This window comes from Trichechus manatus, unplaced genomic scaffold (assembly GCF_000243295.1).
Source record: "Trichechus manatus latirostris isolate Lorelei unplaced genomic scaffold, TriManLat1.0 scaffold00002, whole genome shotgun sequence".
NCBI lineage: Eukaryota > Metazoa > Chordata > Mammalia > Sirenia > Trichechidae > Trichechus > Trichechus manatus.
In genome coordinates this window covers 4,183,980-4,202,121 of record NW_004443938.1, presented here as the reverse complement: position 1 = coordinate 4,202,121, position 18,142 = coordinate 4,183,980, and the positions used below count along the sequence as shown (strand labels likewise).

Below are 18,142 nucleotides of genomic sequence, written 5' to 3'. Positions count from 1 at the left end.
TTGTATCATACTTCATCCATCCTTCCATCGTTGCTGTATCATTGTTACTGTATTGTCATTGTATCATACTTCATCCATCCTTCCATGGTTGCTGTATCATTGTGTATCATTGTTACTGTGTCATTGTATCATACTTCCATCCATCCTCCCATCGTTGCTATATCATTGTTACTGTATTGTCATTGTATCATACTTCCATCCATCCTCCCATTGTTACTGTATCATTGTTACTGTGTTATTATATCATACTTTCATTTACCCTTCCATTGTTACTGTATCATTGTTACAGTACTGTTATTGTAGAGAAAGTATGAAAGTTATAGAAAGCAGATCAAAGAGCATTCACACCAGCCAGAAGATGAATGTCAACAGAAAGCTCCTGTTGAATTTCTAGGCTGCTCAGACTCAGGGGCCAGACCATGGGAGTGGGCCACAGCCTTTCTGAAATATTTATTTGCTGGTATTTGACAGGTAAAAGTCCCTGGGTGGCACAAACGGTTAAGTGCTAGGCTTCTAACTGAAAGGTTGGTAGTTTGAGTCCACCCAGAGGTGCCTCAGAAGAAAGACTTGGCAATCTACCTCCAAAAAATCAACCACTGAAAACCCTATGGTGCACAGTTCTACTCTGACACATGGTAGGGTAGCCACGTGTCAGAGCTGACTCGACAGCAACTGTTTTTCTTTTTTTAACGTCATAGGTGAGTCTGGAATTGAGTGGGACTTGCTGCTACAGAGGTAAAAAGAAACATGTTCCAGGCTACTTTTCAATTCACCAATAAACCTGAGGAATCGGGGATAGATTAACAATCCTGGTACTTCAAACCACCCTGCACTGTGGCCGACCTGCCGCCGGGAGGAGCAGGGCAGTGTGGTTTGCTTGGTCGGGCAGTTCGCCCTTCTGGAACCAGCTAGGACTGTCAGCTGCTTCTCACCAGTGGTGGCCCAGGGATGCCCCTAAGGGGAGGCACGTGTGGAGGGACCGATGGGGCCAGCCTACTGTGAAGGGCCTGGATCCTTTCTAGAAAGCATGGGGAGAGAGCTCTGTGAGATGCCTTCACGGGCACGGCACAGAACCAATAGAGCCACTTTCTGGGGACCCTCTCGCTGGGTCTGTCTGAATGTACACGTTCTGTCTGATTTTTAAATTATTTCCACCATGTGCGCTGTGCTATATATCATATCATATACAATATTAATTATATATCACAGTATATTCTATATCATATCATATTAATGATATTAAAAAAAAAACCACTGCTGTTGAGTCGATTCTGACTCACAGCAACCCGATAGGACAGAGTAGAACTGCCCCATAGGGTTTCCAAGGCTGTAATCTTTATGGAAGCAGATTGCTACATTTTTCTCCTGAGGATCGGCTGGGGGGTTTGAACCACCAACTTTTCGGTTAGCAGAGCGCTTAACTACTGCACCACCAAGGCTCTTTATAAATGATATATCATATCATATATAACATCAATTATATATAATACTGATTATATATCATATCATATATAATATTAATGATATATCACATATTAATGATGTATATGATATTAATTATGTATCACAGCAAATAATTTAATTTCATATCCTATATAATATATATAAGGGACTCAAAGGTACACAGACGGTACATCAGTAATGAATGAGAACACTCACTAGGTAAGGATGGTATTTACCTGAGGTGCAAACGGAAGGGGTGTGTGTGTGTGTGTGTGTCTGTGTGTCTGTGTGCGTGTGCATGCACGTGTGTGTGCATGCTCGTGTCTGTGTGTGCGTGTGTGCACGCGCGCATGTCTCCTGCCCAGAGGGCCTGAGGCAGGAGAAGGGGGAAGCGTTTTCACTTTTTACCTGAGATGATAGACTGTGCAAACAATTACCTTGAGCAGTAAATACCTTATGCAATTGGTCAGGATGTGGCCTCCTGAAGGAGCTGGGTGAATGAGGAAATGAGGGAGTTTGAAAGCCTGGGGTACACCCTCAGGGCAGGCCCAGGGCTGCCAGGTACCGTTATCCTGGGACGGATGCAAGATTTGAATGTGGGCCCCGCTCTCACCTCATCACCTCCAAGCAATATGATTGGATTGGGAACTTACTTATTTGGGCCTCAGTTTCTCGTTTGTAAAATCAGGATAATAATAATACCAGCCCTCTCCCTTAATAAAGTACCAGGGAGGTACAAATGGATGCTCTTGGCTGCTAACTGAAAAGGCTGGAGGTTCAAGTCCACCTAGAGGTGTCTCAGAAGAAAGGTCTGGTGATCTACTTCTGAAAGATCAGACATTGAAAACCCTGTGGAGCACAGTTCTACTCTGACACATGTGGGGTCGCCATGAGTTGTAGTCGACTGAGAAAACCAGTTTTCTCCCCTTAATAAGAAGGGGTACTTAAGACTTGTGCTTGGAATTTGCTTTCCTTTTTTCCCCTAGGAATTTGAAATCATTCAAATGTGAATCCATGACCAAAATGAATTAGCTTAGAAGTAAAACTTGCTCAGCCTGAGGCGTTAATTGAAGCTGGGTTTCGGAGTGAGTCAATGTTTTTTAATGAAGTATCTCAGTGTAAATGAAAGGAAACAAACAGAGTGGTGCTAAAAATAACCTTCAGAGGTTTGAAGCCAACTGGGCTCCCTCCAACGTGGGGCTGTTTCCAGCCGCTGTCATTGGAGAGGATGGAACCAGTAGGTTTCTGTATCGATCCCTGAGTGCACGACAGCGTTCCCTATTGCATCTGCTGACATTCAGAATGATGTGCTCAGAGGGCGACTTCCTCGAGAGAGGATGCGAGAGGAACAGGGTCAGCCTTCAGTAGCTCTGTCCAAGCTCACACGTTTTGCTCAGCCCACCTCCCTTCTCTCCCTCATCCACCCACGCTGCCACTATTTCCCACCACCCAGCCACCAAGGAACAAGCAGGAAATTACACCAACTGTTAGCTGCTCGACTCACTTAAACAAAGAGGTTTTGCCAGAATGATATTTTTTTCCTTTCGTATCTATAGGACGTGACTTACTTCCTTTGAAGCAGGGAACACGTTCCATCTTTGGGCTGAGGCAGCTGACTTGCTGGATGTGGGGATATGTGCCATTAAAATATGGATGTATAAAGGCCTCTATGCTGCACAGCATGTTGAGACTTGTCCCCAACATGTTGAGAGTTGTCACGACTTGTTTTTCCAAACCCGTTACTGATTGGCTTGTTTACCTGAATTCCTCCTCTCTTGCCGGAAACTTACTGTTATTCACCCAAAGCCCATTGTTCTGTTATTTACTTCACTGTTTGCTGTATTGACTATAAAATAAACTCCTGGGACTGAAGCCGGGTCGACTCCTCAGAGCGACCCTCCTGGCCCCACTTCTCTGTAAGAGTTGTGGCATTGGTTACTGTCTCCGCCACGCCACCGCTGCGACAGATGGTGCCCCGTGTGAGGACAGAGCGGTAGATGCCCTGGCACTCAATCGCTTCAGGTGATGAGTACCGGACATCCTTTTCAGGCTGTTTAAAGGCACAGCCCGAGAGCGGCGGGGTTTTTCCGCAGGCGGAATTTTCCCGAACGCTCTCAGATCAGGCTGCTTTAGCCCCAGAGTGGCAGGTCTTTCCTGACCGCTCCCAACGGATTTCAGGCTTCAGGCCAGGAGCTTTCCTATCATTCTTTCCTTCATCTTCCTATTCCTCCTTGCTATGGGGAATTCTCTTTCTCCTGAACAACATCAACACAAAACCCAGTTGTTGGGATTGTTAAAGGCCTCTGAGCTTAAAGTGTCAGAAGAAGCCCTTACCCAACTTCTGCTTTTAATTGAATCTGCCATTTCCCCACAGGTAGACAATCAACAAGCAGCTAAAGTTCTTTGTCTCCAGCTTGCTTGTGAAAATGCTAATGCTGACTGTCGGGCTGCTTTAGCTCTCTTAAAGGTACAGAGTCTTAATCTAGCTGAAATGATTAGAGTATGTCAAAATGTTGGCACAGAAACTCATAAGGCACAAGTATTAGCGGCAGCTCTCCGTCCATCCACTGCCACCTGTTTTGGGTGCAGTAAACCTAGACATTTTAAGAAGGACTGTCACAGTTTAAAAAACAAAAATGCCAGCACTAAACTTCCAACCCAAAAGTGTCCCCGCTGTGGTAAAGGGTTTCATTGGGCTAATATATTCTGGGTTTCTCTATGCTACAGCCCTTTCTGGAGAACATTCTACTCATGCCTGTCATCATTTCACCCAAGCCATTGCAACTATGGGATGTCCCCAAGCTCTTAAAACTGATAATGGGCCTGTATATACTTCTGCTAAATTTCAACAATTTTGTGCCACTTGGAATATTCTTCATACCACTGGCATTCCTTATAACCCTCAAGGGCAAGCCATAATTGAACGTGCCCATCATACTCTCAAACAGCTCTTAAATAAACAAAAGGGGGGAGATGATGGGTCTAGAGTATGTGACCAAAATGAAAGACTTGCCAATGCTCTCTTTATTTTTAACTTTTTATTGGTTGCTAAAGATGGTCGTACTCCTGCAGAACGACATTTTATCCCCTCTGACACCTGACCTCACCCACAGGTCCTCTATAAAGATCCTCAAAATCTCTCTGTCTGGCAAGGACCTGTAGAATTACTAACCTGGGGGCGAGGGTATGCGGCTGTTTTGTCTCCTACAGGTCCACTTTGGATTCCCGCTCCGGCTGCGGTGCGGCCCACGCTCCATCCCTCCCGCGGTGCTCCGAGCCCAGTTCTGGGTTGCCGCTGCCCGGGCTCGCGGCCCGGTTGCCTGGGGTGTCGCTGCCTGGGACGGCCCCGCCTGGAGGCTCTGGGCAGGCGAGAGCGGGCTCTGCACTCCGGCCACGACTACGGGTCCCAGACGCGCCCCATGCTGAGGCTCCCCCGCGCGCTGGCACACTCTGCCCTGCACCTCCGCCCCTTCCCTTCTCGGAACCGCCGCCACCGCCCCTGCTGCGGCTGCTGGAGCCGCCATCTGATCCGACTCCAGAGCCACAACTGACACCGGCACCCCTTCCCCCGGGGATGAACACTGCAGGGCCGCCATCCAAACCGAAATCACCCCTTCCCCAGGGGATGGACACTGAACAATGGAAATCTGCAATACCGGTAACGTGGGGAGGTCTGAAAGCCCTCTCCTCCAAAGCTGAGCATATCCTCTCAACTACAGGGGCCCCACTTACACCTGAAAACCTGTTTCTAGCTATGGTTTCCCTCGTGATAATCAATCCTCAATAGTCATCCTATAATATCTTGTTAATCAGTAAGTTTCCAATGAAAATTTGTTATGTGTAAACTCCTCTATATTTTCTGCTTCTCCTAGTTAGATACTCCTGTATAGATAAATTTCTAAGCTAGATGATTCCTTTCCAATTGATAGTAAATTTGTGTAAATCAGTGTTTGTTTGATTGTTAAATCTGTTATGATGTGTAAATTACCCTTCCTGGTGATTCCCTTCCAAGTAATGGCAAAGCTGTGTAAATCATTGCTTGTTTGATTGTTAATGAATCTTTGAGCCTTTGTAAATCTTCAAGCCTTTAAGAATAAGAATTTCAGTGGATGTTAAAAGTTAGTGTTTACCTGACAAAATTAGAGTCAGAGGAAACCCATGAGTCCAACAATCAGGATATTACTAGTGCAGAGGATTATATTATCCTCATAAGATCATCCTCTATTGTCTTACACACCTGAAAGGCACATTGAGTCCGCTCACTCCGGCTATGCAATTGATAAGAGCACCGCTCTTACTTAGTAAGCTGGTGAAGAACCAGATGGTATCTGGTGGAAAACCAGCACCGTGAGTTTAAAGAGCCTGCTATGGCTGCCATCTAGGAGACTTAAGCCCAGGCATTAAGTAATAACCTGGTGAAGAACCAGATGGTATCCGGTGGAAAATCAGCACCGTGAGTTTAAAGAGCTTGCCATAGCCTCCATCTAGGCGACTAAGTCCAGGTGTTACTCATAGCTATGCTACTTCTCCTGCTTAAACATATGGAGTGTGCCCCAGCCATAGCTGGGCTCACAAGGACTCACTAAGACATCAGGCCCTGAGGTGTGGAGACAGTAGCTAAGATAATCTTGGATTTTATCTCGTAGAGAAAATTTTACTTTCTCCTAATGGACACTTGTTGGACCAGTGAAAATCCTCTTGATTCTTATTCCATTAACTAAACAAAAGGGGGGAAATGTGGGGATATGTGCCATTAAAATATGGATGTATAAAGGCCTCTATGCTGCACAACATGTTGAGACTTGTCCCCAACATGTTGAGACTTGTCATGACTTGTTTTTCCAAACCCGTTACTGATTGGCTTGTTTACCTGAATTCCTCCTCCCTTGCCCGAAACTTATTGTTATTCACCCAAAGCCCATTGTTCTGTTATTTGCTTCACTGTTTGCTGTATTGACTATAAAATAAACTCCTGGGACTCCTCAGAGTGACCGTCCTGGCCCCACTTCTCTGTAAGAGTTGTGGCGTTGGTTACTGTCTCCACCGTGCCACCTTTGCGACAGCTGGAAAAATTGCCGATGTCATATAAACTAGTTAGAGAAACAGTAGAGAAGTTCTCTCTCTCTGCATTGTGGAGGATGAACCATTGAAACGAGATCATTCTATCCAATAAATGCTCCCGTTGTTGTTAGTGGGCAAGTTGCTCTGACTCATGGTGATCCCATCAGCTCTGCGTCATCTTCATGATCCTTGGTGTGCTTGAGTCCCTTGTTCCGGACACTGTGTATTTTGAGTTCTTTCCAACCTAGGGGCCTCATCTTCCAGCACTATATTGGACTATATTGGATATTCTGTTGTGGTCGATAGCTTTCATTGGATATTTTTTGAAGTAGATCACCAGGCCCTTCCTCCTAGTCTGTCTTAGTCTGGAAGCTCTGCTAAAACCTGTCCACCATGAGTGACCCTCCTGGTATTTGAAATACTGGTGGCATAGCTTCTAGCATCACAGCAACACCAGCCATCACAGCAGGACAATCTGACACGCGAGTGGTGGAAATACTCCAGCAGGTAAGTGCTTTTTTGGTCTCTATAGTGGAGCCCTGGTGGCACAGTGGTTAAAAGCTATGGCTGCTAACCAAAAGGTCGGCAGTTCAAACCCACCAGCTGCTCCTTGGAAACCCAATGGGGCAGTTCTGTTCCGTCCTACAGAGTTGCTATGAGTCGGAATTGACTTGAGGGCAACAGGTTTGGTTTTTGGTTTTTTATTCAGGCACCTGTCATCTTTACTAATCTGCATGATTATATGCTCTTAAGGTGGTATTTGGAGAGACAAGAGCTGAATTAAGATATCACTCTAGTCAGATGACAGTTAACGTCCCACCTTCTTCTCACCACTTCCCCACTCAATCACACCTAAACAAAACGTAGACAAGAAAAGTCCTAACAGCTCCCAAGCCAAACCGTTCTCACGGAAAGAAGGACAGAGATGAGCAAGCTAAGAGTGGTCTCTGCTCTGAGCCAGCAGCAATTCTAGGCAGTTGACACGTATTAATCCAACCTCACATCAACAGCTCAGGAGGGTAGGTACTATTACTATTGTGTTGTTGTTGTTAGGTGCTGTCCAGTCGGTTCCGATTCATAGCAACCCTGTGCACAACAGAACGAAACACTGCCCGGTCCTGCGCCATCCTCACAATTGTTGCTATGCTTGAGCCCATTGTTGCAGCCACTGTGTCAATCCATCTCATTGAGGGTCTTCCTCTTTTTCACTGACCCTCTACTTTACCAAGCATGATGTCCTTCTCCAGGGACTGATCCCGCCTGATAACACGTCCAAAGTATGTGAGATGTAGTCTCGCCATCCTTGCTTCTAAGGACCATTCTGGTTGCACTACTTCCAAGACAGATTTGTTTGTTCTTTTGGCAGTCCGTGGTTGTCTTAGTCATACAGTGTTGCTGTAACAGAAATATCACAAGTGGATGCCTTTAACAAAGGGAAATATATTTTCTCACAGTCTGGTAGGCTACAACTCCAAATTCAGGGCTTTAGCTCCAGGGGAAGGCTTTCTCTCTCTGTTGGCTCTGGTGGAAGGTCCTTGTTATCAATCTTCCCCCGGAGTAGGAGCTTCTCAGGCGCAGGGACCCCGGGTCCAAAGGACTCGCTCTGCTCCCGGCACTGCTTCCTTGGTGGTATGAGGTCCCCCATTCTCTGCTTGCTTCTCTTTCCTTTCATCTCTTGTAAGATAAAAGGTGGTGCAGGCCACACCCCAGGGAAACTCCCTTTACATTGGATCAGGGATGTGACCTGGGTAAGGGTGGTGTTACAATCCCACCTTAATCCTCCTTAACATAAAATTACAATCACAAAATGAGGACAACCACACAATACTGGGAATCATGGCCCAGCTAAATTGATACACACATTTTTTGGGGGGACATAATTCAATCCATGACAATGGTACATTCAATATTCTTCGCCAACACCACAATTCAAAGGTGTCAATTCTTCAGTCTTCCTTATTCATTGCCCAGCTTTTGCATGCATATGAGGTGATTGAAAACACCATGGCTTGGGTCAGGAGCACCATAGTCCTCAAGGTGACATCTTTGCTTTTTAATGCTTTAAAGAGGTCTTTCATAGTTGATTTGCCCAATGCAAAGCTTCTTTTGAATTCTTGACTGCTTCCATGGGTGTTGATTGTGGATCCAAGTAAAATGAAATCCTTGACAACCTCAATCTTTTCTCTGTTTATCATGATGTTGCTTATTGGTCCAGTTGTGAGAATTTTGTTTTCTTTATGTTGAGGTGTAATCCATACTGAAGGCTGTGGTCTTTGATCTTCATCAGTAAGTGCTTCAAGTGCTCTTCCCTTTCAGCAAGAAAGGTTGTGTCATCTGCATATTGCAGGTTGTTAATGAGTCTTCCTCCAATCCTGATGCCCTGTTCTTCTTCATATAGTCCATCTTCTCAGATTATTTGCTCAGCATATAGACTGAATAGGTATGGTGAAAGGATACAACTCTGACGCACACCTTTCCTGACTTTAAATGCCACAGTATCCCCTTGTTCTGTCCAAACAACTGCCTCTTGATCCATGTAGATTCCTCACGAGCACAATTAAGTGTTCTGGAATTCCCATTCTCTGCAATGTTATCCATAATTTGTTATGATCCACACAATCGAATGCCTTAGCATAGTCAATAAAACATAGGTAAACATCTTTCTGGTATTCTCTGCTTTCAGCCAGGATCCATCTGACATCAGCAATGATATCCCTGGTTCCACATCCTCTTCTAAATCCACCTTGAATTTCTGGCAGTTCCCTGCTGATATACTGCTGCAGCCGCTTTTGAATGATCTTTAGCAAAATTCTGCTTGCTTGTGATATCAATGATATTGTTTGATAATTTCCAAATTCAGTTGGATCACCTTTCTTGGGAATAGGCATAAATATAGATCTCTTCCAGTTGGTTGTCCAGGTAGCTGTCTTCCAAATTTCTTGGCATAGCCGAGTGAGCACAGTGCTGCATCCCTTTGTTGAAACATCTCAATTGGTATTCCATCAGTTCCTGGGGCCTTGTTTTTCTCCAGTGCCTTCAGTACCATCGGGTCCTGATCATGTGCTACCTACTGAAATGGTGGAACGTCGACCAATTCTTTCTGGTATAATGACTGTGTATATTCCTTCCATCTTCTTTTGATGCTTCCTTCGTCATTTAATATTTTCCCTGTAGAATCCTTCACCATTGCAACTCGAGGCTTGAATTTTTTCTTCAGTTCTTTCTGCTTGAGAAATGCTGAGCGTGTTCATCCCTTTTGGTTTTCTATCTCCAGGTCTTTGCACATGTCATCACAATACTTTACTTTGTCTTCTTGAGCTGCCCTTTGAAATCTTCTGTTCATCTCTTTTACTTCATCATTTCTTCCTTTTGCTTTAGCTACTCAATGTTCAAGGGCAAGTTTCATAGTCTCTTCTGACATTCATTTAGGTGTTTTCTTTCTCGTCTGTCTTTTTAATTACCTCTTGCTTTCTTCATGTATGATGTCCTTGATGTCAGTCCACAACTTGTCCAATCTTTAGTCATTAGTGTTCAACACATCAAATCTATTCTTGAGATGGTCTCTAAATTCAGGTGGGATATACTCAAGGTCATACTTTGGCTCTCATGGACTTGCTCTAATTTTCTTCAGTTTCAACCTGAACTTGCATAGGAGCAATCGATGGTCTGTTCCACAGTTGGCCCCTGGCCTTGTTCTGACTGATGATATTGAGCTTTTCCATTGTCTCTTTCCACAGATGTAGTTGATTTGATTCCTACGTATTAAAGATCGATATCTTAGGCATTAGTGAGCTGAAGCGGATTGGTATTGGTCAGACAATCATATGGTCTACTGTCCTGGGTATGACAACTTGAAGAGGAACAGTTTTGCATTCATTATCAAAAAGAACTATTATTATTATAATCCCCATTTTAAACATGAGGTGATGATTAGAGGAGAGGCTACCCACAACACACAGCCTGGTTGTGCTAGGGCTGGCCTTGCCCCGAGGTGCAGACTTCGTTCTCATAACCACTGTATCCGGCCTTCTCAATGTAGAAAGCACCCTGGAAACATGAGGTGCTAGACCAGCTAAATCAGAATGTCCAGGAGTAGACCCCAGGCATCAGCGTTTTGTCAAAGTCCCCTGGGAGATTCCAACATGCGGCCAAGGTTGAGAACCACTGCCTGCCCTTGTTGTTGTCAGGTGCTGTTGAGTTGGTTCTGACTCATAGTGACCCTATGCACAACAAAATCAAACACTGCCTGGCCCTGTGCCATCTTCACAATCATTATTTTGAGCCCATTGTTGCAGGCACTGTGTCAATCCATCTCATTAACGGTCTTCCTCTTTTTCCATGATCCTCTAAACTACCAAGCATGATGCTCTTCTCCAGGGCATCTCTTGATAACAAGTCCAAAGTATGTGAGACGAAGTCTCGTCATTCTTGCTTCTAAGGAGGGCTCTGGCTGTACTCTTCCAAGACAGATCTGTTTGTTCTTCTGGCAGTCCCTGGTGTTCAGTACTCTTCACACACATATATGTGATGGTTAAGGTTGTGTGTCAACTTGGCTGGGCCATGATTCTCAGCGGTTTGGCAGTCGTAGGATGTTGTGATCACTTCCATGATGAGATGTGATATAAATGTGATCACCTCCATGATGAAATCTGCTCTGAGTGGCCAAACAATTGAAAGGGTGTTTCCTTGGGCTCGTGGCCTGCATCAAACATAGTGGACTTTCTGGCTTTTGCTCATTCTGGATCTTGCAGCTGGCTCCTGTTCGTCTGACCTCCGCTCTTGGGACCCGAGGTAGCAGCTTACCTGTGGTATTGCCCACGATCTTGAGGTTTGTTGATCTCGCAGCCTGTGAGCAAGAGCCCTGCTGTCTGACTTGCTGATCTTGGGTTTGCCAGCCCCTGCGGCTACATGAATCAGGAGAAGCCTCTATCCTGACCATGGACTTGGGACATTCCTGCCTCTACAAGTGCATGAGCCATTTCCTTGATATAAATCTCTCTATATATACATTTATATGCTTTACTGCTTTCTCATCTCTAGAGAACCTGGCCTGAGACACCCTATGTAGAGACATTTCTTTATGGTGGGGGACAGTCTCCACCTGCCAACTCCTTGAACAGAGGATGGGGGTCAGGCTTGGCTCCTTTTCTGATGTTTTAACTTGGGAGTATGTTTCTCACCGATGTTGTTATTGTTGTGGGTAGTTGCTATCAAGTCTGCTCCAACTCAAGGCAACCCTACGTACAAAAGAACAAAACGTTGGCTGCTCCTGTGCCATCTTCATGACCATTAGTCGGCTTGCGTCCATTATATATTTTGAGTGCCTTCCAACCTTGAGGGCTCATCTTCCAGCACTATATCAGAAAATGGTCTGCTGTGATCCACAGGGTTTTCAATGGCTGATTTTCAGAAGTAGATCACCAGGCCTTTCTTCCTCATCAGTCTTAGTCTGGAAGCTCTGCTAAAACTTGTCCACCATGGGTCACCCTGCTGGTATTTGAAATACTGATGGCGTAGCTTTCAGCATCATAGCCACACACAAGCCACCACAATCCCACAAACTGACAGATGGGCCATTCTTTTAAATCAATTTCCCTTACAATACCAAGTCAGCACATTACCCTTAGAATATGTGGTATTTGGAGTATATTAAATGGAATTCTTACCTCGAATAACACAATGTTGAGTCATACACATAGAAACTTTGTCAACTGAAAGAAGTTACACATTTTTAAAGGGGTCTAAATACCTAGGAAGGAGTCCTGGTGGCATGGTGGTTAAAGCACTCAGTGGGAGAAAATGCGGCAGTCAGCTTCCGTAAAGACTTACAGCCTTGGAAACCCTATGGGACAGTTCCACTCTGTTCTATAGGGTTGCTATGAGTTGGACTTGACTCGAGGGCAGTGGGTTTGGTTTCGGTAAGTACCTAGGAGGCAAGCAGAATCGTTCCACTGGGCGGTGGGGGCCAGCGCCGGGAGAGGAGAGTCGGGAGTGGACGTGCCACCTCCTGCCAGTACCCCCACCTCCAGCAGTGGGTGGGCACTGACATTTCCTGTAGAAATGACATGCCTCCCTTTAAAGAAGAGTGGGGGCTGGCGGCCGACAACTGCAAGCTTATGCGAAGATACAACAGAGCTCTCAGAGATCTAACGGTCCCTTTACGCCCAGTCCTCCGGAATCCTACTGACAGTATTCACTTCCGCACACGGTCAACCAGCTGTGTTCTAGCAACTATCCGGAGTTTTAAAATGATTTCCACAATTCCCCGCCCCCTGTTCCCTTTTCCTTTTCAGAATGATTTCACTATTCAAACGCCTCACGTTCTCCCTCGGTGGTGGTTTGTATTTTTAGGTTTTCTTGTCGGCGATGCAGAGTGTGGCTGCTGTTCACACCACGTGTCCCTCTTCTGTCCTTCACACTCTTCCGAAGGGTTAGTTAGCTCGCAGAATGGCGATATCATGAAGATGGAGACGGAATTATGGGATTTAAACGCCTCAGGCTAATGGAATGCAGAAGGGTTGGAGCTGATAGGAATTTAAATAATCCTTTGAGTCAACCCTCTTACAACAGAGGAAACTGAGGTTTGCAGAGGTCAAATGTCCTCTCCAAGGTCAACTTCAGTTAAACGAAGATGTAGAATCAAAGTCCCTGGGTGGTGTAAACAGTTAATGTGCTCAGCTGCTAACTGAAATGCTGGCAGTTCAAATCCATCCAGAGATGCCCTGGAAGAAAGGCCTGGAGATCTACTTCTGACAAATCAGCCACTGAAAAACGTAGGGAGCACAGTTCTACTCTGACACACGTGGGGTTGCCATGAGTTGGAACTGACTCAATGACAACTAGTGTTCTTAGATGGAGACTCTAGGTGTCTTCTCCGTATATAACTCCGTCACACTATGATTAGATGCAAATGACCATCTCATACAATGTACTATTTTGTAAGGCTTTTAAAATTTTCTGTTATGAAAATAAGTTCCAATGGAATTTCTGGAAGAAGTGTCTCCCTTCTGTTCTTCAGTGGTGGACCATCACGGAAAGTTGAAACAGTGTATGTTAAGAACTCATGTTTGGTTTTAAAGCTGTCTTTGAAAGGAGTGCAAGGAAATGGTTTTTTTCCTTATTTTTCTAGGCTTGTAGAGCTTGTTCTGACAATATAAAAAAACAGTTTTACATAGTCAAACATATTGCTCAAGGAAGGAATCTTTTAAAATAACTTCATATGACAAAATGAATTTTTTTTGTTGTTGTTGAAAACTTGAAAAACGGAGTATAGAGAAGAAAATAAAAGCTGCCCATAATCTTGTAACTTGGAGACGGCCACTGTTTACGTACGGCGTCCTTCCTGCTGGCCTGACATAGACCTCACAGACTGGTGCGTGCCCAGCTATGCCTCCAACTTCCTGAGAGATACCCATGCACTGAGCAATATTATAGTCACTCTGTGCACGGTTTATGTCATGCTTTTTCCATGTAACAATATACCAGGAACATTTTCTCAAGGATACTTGGATAGGAGTATGAACAAATGTGAAGACTTACGGACCCACGAGGTGTGAAGCCACTGAGCCTGACTGTTTTGCCCGTGAGCTAAGATGTCAAGGTTAACACTGACAGGATCTAGGCTGAGAGACGGTTAAACAAAGAGAACAATTTCCAGCTCTGTAATTCTATTTCACTGCTCCAGAGCAGGGCCACCGACATTAGATTCCTTCTGCAATGACCCCGGTTGTACTCCTCCTAGTCTTTCCCTTTTCTTTTTAGGAGCAAGAGAAGTGATCAGAATTGAGGGGGAAGAAGGGACAGCTAGGATTTAAGGAGAAAAGCAAGTATTCATGGTCACTACTGATGTCCTGGTCAAATTAACACGGAATCTGCAGGTAGAAAGTAAAGTGTGTGCGTGATCACTAAAACAATCTGATTATAATCACCAACTCTCATACTGAGATATAATTCACATACCATACAATCTACCCAGTTAAAGTGTACAATTCTACGGTTTTGAGTATATCCACAGAGTTGTGCAACTATCACTATAATCAATTTTAGGACGTTTTCATCAAAAGAAACCCCATAATCTTTAGCCATCACCTTCTCAATCACCCCCTGCCCCAAACCTTAGGCAACCACTAATTTACTTTGGTTTCTATAGATTTGCCTGTTCTAAATGTTTCATATAAATGGAATCATATAATATGTGGGCTTTTGCGACTAGCTTCTTTCCCTTAAGCTAATGTTTTCAAGGTTCGTCCATATTGTTATATGTATCAGTACTTCATTCCTTTCTATTGCTGAAAAATATCCCATTGTATGGATAAACTACGTTTTGTTTACCTAGTCATCAGCTGATGGACATTGCTTGTTTCCTCTTTCGGGCAATTCTGAATAATTCTGCCATGAACATTTATGTGTAAGTCTGTGTGTGGGCATATGTTTCATATGTTTTCTCTTGGGCGTGTACCTAGGGGTGGAACTGTTACGTCAAATGGTAACTCTAACCACCAGATTGTTTTCTAAAGAGAGCAGCCATTTATTTTTAAGGCTTTCAGGAAATCGTGAACTAACAAATATCTAATTAATTTTCCACTTCTATGGAACTACTATTAAGCAAAAATATTATTTTATTATAAAATCGAGGGCAAAAAGTCAAAACTTGCTTTGTTTCATACAGACCTTCTATTAAACAAAGAATAATCCTTTAACATTATGTTTGCAGGAGGATCTTGTAATAATCAGCCATATTCAATTGACAGTTTTAGGAATATTATTATAGCTGTAACAAAAAACTAAGGAGACCGTTACCACAATGGTTAAGCACTCGGCTGCTAACCAAAAGGTTGGCAGTTGGAACCCACCCAGCTGCTTTGCAGGAGAAAGACCTGGTGATCTGCTTCTATAAAGATTATGGCCAACCATGGGGCAGTTCTACTCTGTCACATGAGGTCGCTATGAGCCAGGAGCGACTTGATGGCACCTGTCTCAGTCATTGAGTCTGTTATAATGGAAATACCGCAAGTGGGCAGCTTTAACAAAGAGAAATTTATTCTCTCACAGTCTAAATTCAGGGTGTCATCTCCAGGGGAAGGGTTTCTCTCTCTGTCAGCTCTGGAGGAAGGTCCTTGTCATCAGTCTTCCCCTGGACTAGGAGCTTCTCTGCGCAGGAACCTAGGGTCCAAAGGATGTGCTCTGCTCCCAGCACTGCTTTCTTGGTGGTATGAGGTCTCCGCTTGTCTGTTTGCTTCCCTTTCCTTTCATCTCTTGTAAGATAAAAGGTGGTGCAGGCCACACCCCAGGGAAACTCCCTTTACATTGGATCAGGATGTGACCGTAGAAAGGGTGCTACAATCCCACCTTAATCCTCTTTAACATAAAATTACAATCACAAAATGGAGGACAACCACACAATACTGGGAATCACGGCCCAGCCAAACTGATAACACACAATTTTTGGGGGACATAATTCAATCTATGACAGCACCCGACAATAACAACGTAACAAAAACTGTCACTCTGAGTGTGGTTTCAGTTATATTGCTGTTGACAACACTGCATTAGAAACCTGAGTGCCCAGCATAAACAGAATTTCTAGACCCGCAGACCCGAACTTTTGTGTACATAAGAACTACTGGGCCAACCTGCAAAAAAATAAAATTCCAGGCTCCATACCTGAGAGAGTATGATTAATCGTAGATCAGGAACGGGACCTAGGAATCTGTATTGTTAATAACCCCCCTCCACTCCTAAAACACACCGAGGCGATCTTGATGCAGGCTCCAGCCTGGCCAAGGGGTCTGTTTTTGTGTTTTCTCCCGCTCGGCCTTGCTGATGATGTCATCCTGATTCCTTTCTCCTGGAGGAATCCCATCCCTCTTGAATCTCATGTACCTTCTTAATTCATCTTCAACTACCTTATTTGAAAAGGCCCTTCTCTTCCTTTGTATGCCTCTGCCATTTAAACCAACCAGTTGCCATGGCGTCAACCCTGACTCATGGTGACCCCATGTGTGTCAGAGTAGAACTGTGCTCCACAGGATTTTCATGGCTGATTTTTCAGAAGTAGGTCGCCAGACCTTTCTTCCAAGGGGCCTCTGGGTGGGCTCAAACCTCCAACCTTTCAGCTGAGGGTGTTCTCTCTTGTCCAGGGACTCCACGACATTTGAAGTCTGTATGTATTTGGTCTATGCATTTATTGCCCTATATTGCTGATTATATGTTGTTCAGAATATATATCTGATTTCCCCAACTAGGTTGTCATGACGTGAAGGCAGGGAGTGACATATTCCCCACGTGAAGCTGTTGAGGACATAGTAGGTGCTCAGTTAATACACACATTGATGGATTAAATGACTGTGAGCCTGGAGTAAGGCTTTAGATGACATCTGAATCTTGGCCCCTGTGTAATGCTTGGGAATCCGTGTTGGTACAAACGGTTAATGCTCTCTGCTGCTAACCAAAAGCTTGGGGGTTCAAGTTTACCCAGCGGTACCTTGGAAGAAAGGCCTGAGGGTCTACTTCTGAAAGATCAGCCATTGGAAACCCTGTGGAGCACAGCTCTACTCTGACACTCATGCGGTCGCCTTGAGTTGGAACTGACGGAACAGCAACCCTTACTGGGGGTGGGAGTGCAAAGGGGCCGGGGGTGGGGGACCCATTGCTGGATGTATTAACTGACGGAACAGCAACCCTTACTGGGGGCGGGAGTGCAAATTGGCCGGGGTGGGGACCCATTGCTGGACTGTATTTCTGACATCCGGCCCGGGGACAACCAGGAAGAAGACGGTTATGAGTCACGTTTTACTTAAACTGAGCAATCCGGGCCGCTGCTGCTGCTTGGGCTGGTTTGTATGCCACACACAGTCATTACAACCTGCTCGTCTCAGCCGCTGCTCTTTTCCCACATGGAACTCTGCCACAGAACATATGCGGCAGGATGGTATTTATGCAACGTGGCTTTGCTCTCTGAGAATGGCTGAGATGGTTGCAGGGACATATTAAAGAATCCTGAAGATGTTTATGCTGCTTATCATCAGCTAGAGAGCCACGTGCCTGATATTCTCCCGCAGAGAGCTCTCCAGAAAAACGTGCAACCCGAAATAGAAGAAATACTTCCTGAAATAATCAGAGTGTAGACCACAATGACACGCCTCGGCAGCCGCCGGCCGGGTTTGCAATCCTTACCTTTTAAGGTTGCTTTCTTAAGGACTTTCATGGCGTAGAGATGCCCAGCGTCGGGTCCCTTCACCTTCCTCACCAGGAACACCTTTCAAGAGGAAACAGAGCTTCAACACCGAGGGGAAGACATCAGCTCGGTTTCCTTATTTGCTCTGACAAAGGAATGCCCAAGGAAGTTTAGAAAAAGTCTGATAAAATAAACACACCGCAGTGGAATTCTCCCACATCTAGGCTGTCAGGAAAAGTTCTGTCTGATTTGCCACAATTCTGTGATCAACATCGTTACCCGTTTGTATGAAGAACCACCATTTGCTTTCAGTACCATCAACTTTTATTTTCTGTCAGAAGTGAAACCACCTCGTCTTAACGGAAGACCTGCTGTTTAGAAAAACCATCCGGATTCAGAAGGCTCGGGAGCACGTCTGGCTTATTGTAAACACCCCTTTGTAGGTCTCCGCCGCGGAGAGCA

General features: G+C 44.9%; 1 protein-coding gene across 1 annotated transcript in view; it reads right to left on the bottom strand.

Moving 5' to 3' along the window:
• Nucleotides 1–18,142, bottom strand: part of RPS6KA2 (ribosomal protein S6 kinase A2) — a 232,142-nt gene that overhangs the window by 107,514 nt on the left and 106,486 nt on the right. Inside the window, exon 3 of the mRNA XM_004368781.2 lies at nt 17,680–17,761. Within this exon, the coding sequence (XP_004368838.1) occupies nt 17,680–17,761 (82 nt within the window). The remainder of the gene's footprint in view (nt 1–17,679; nt 17,762–18,142) is intronic.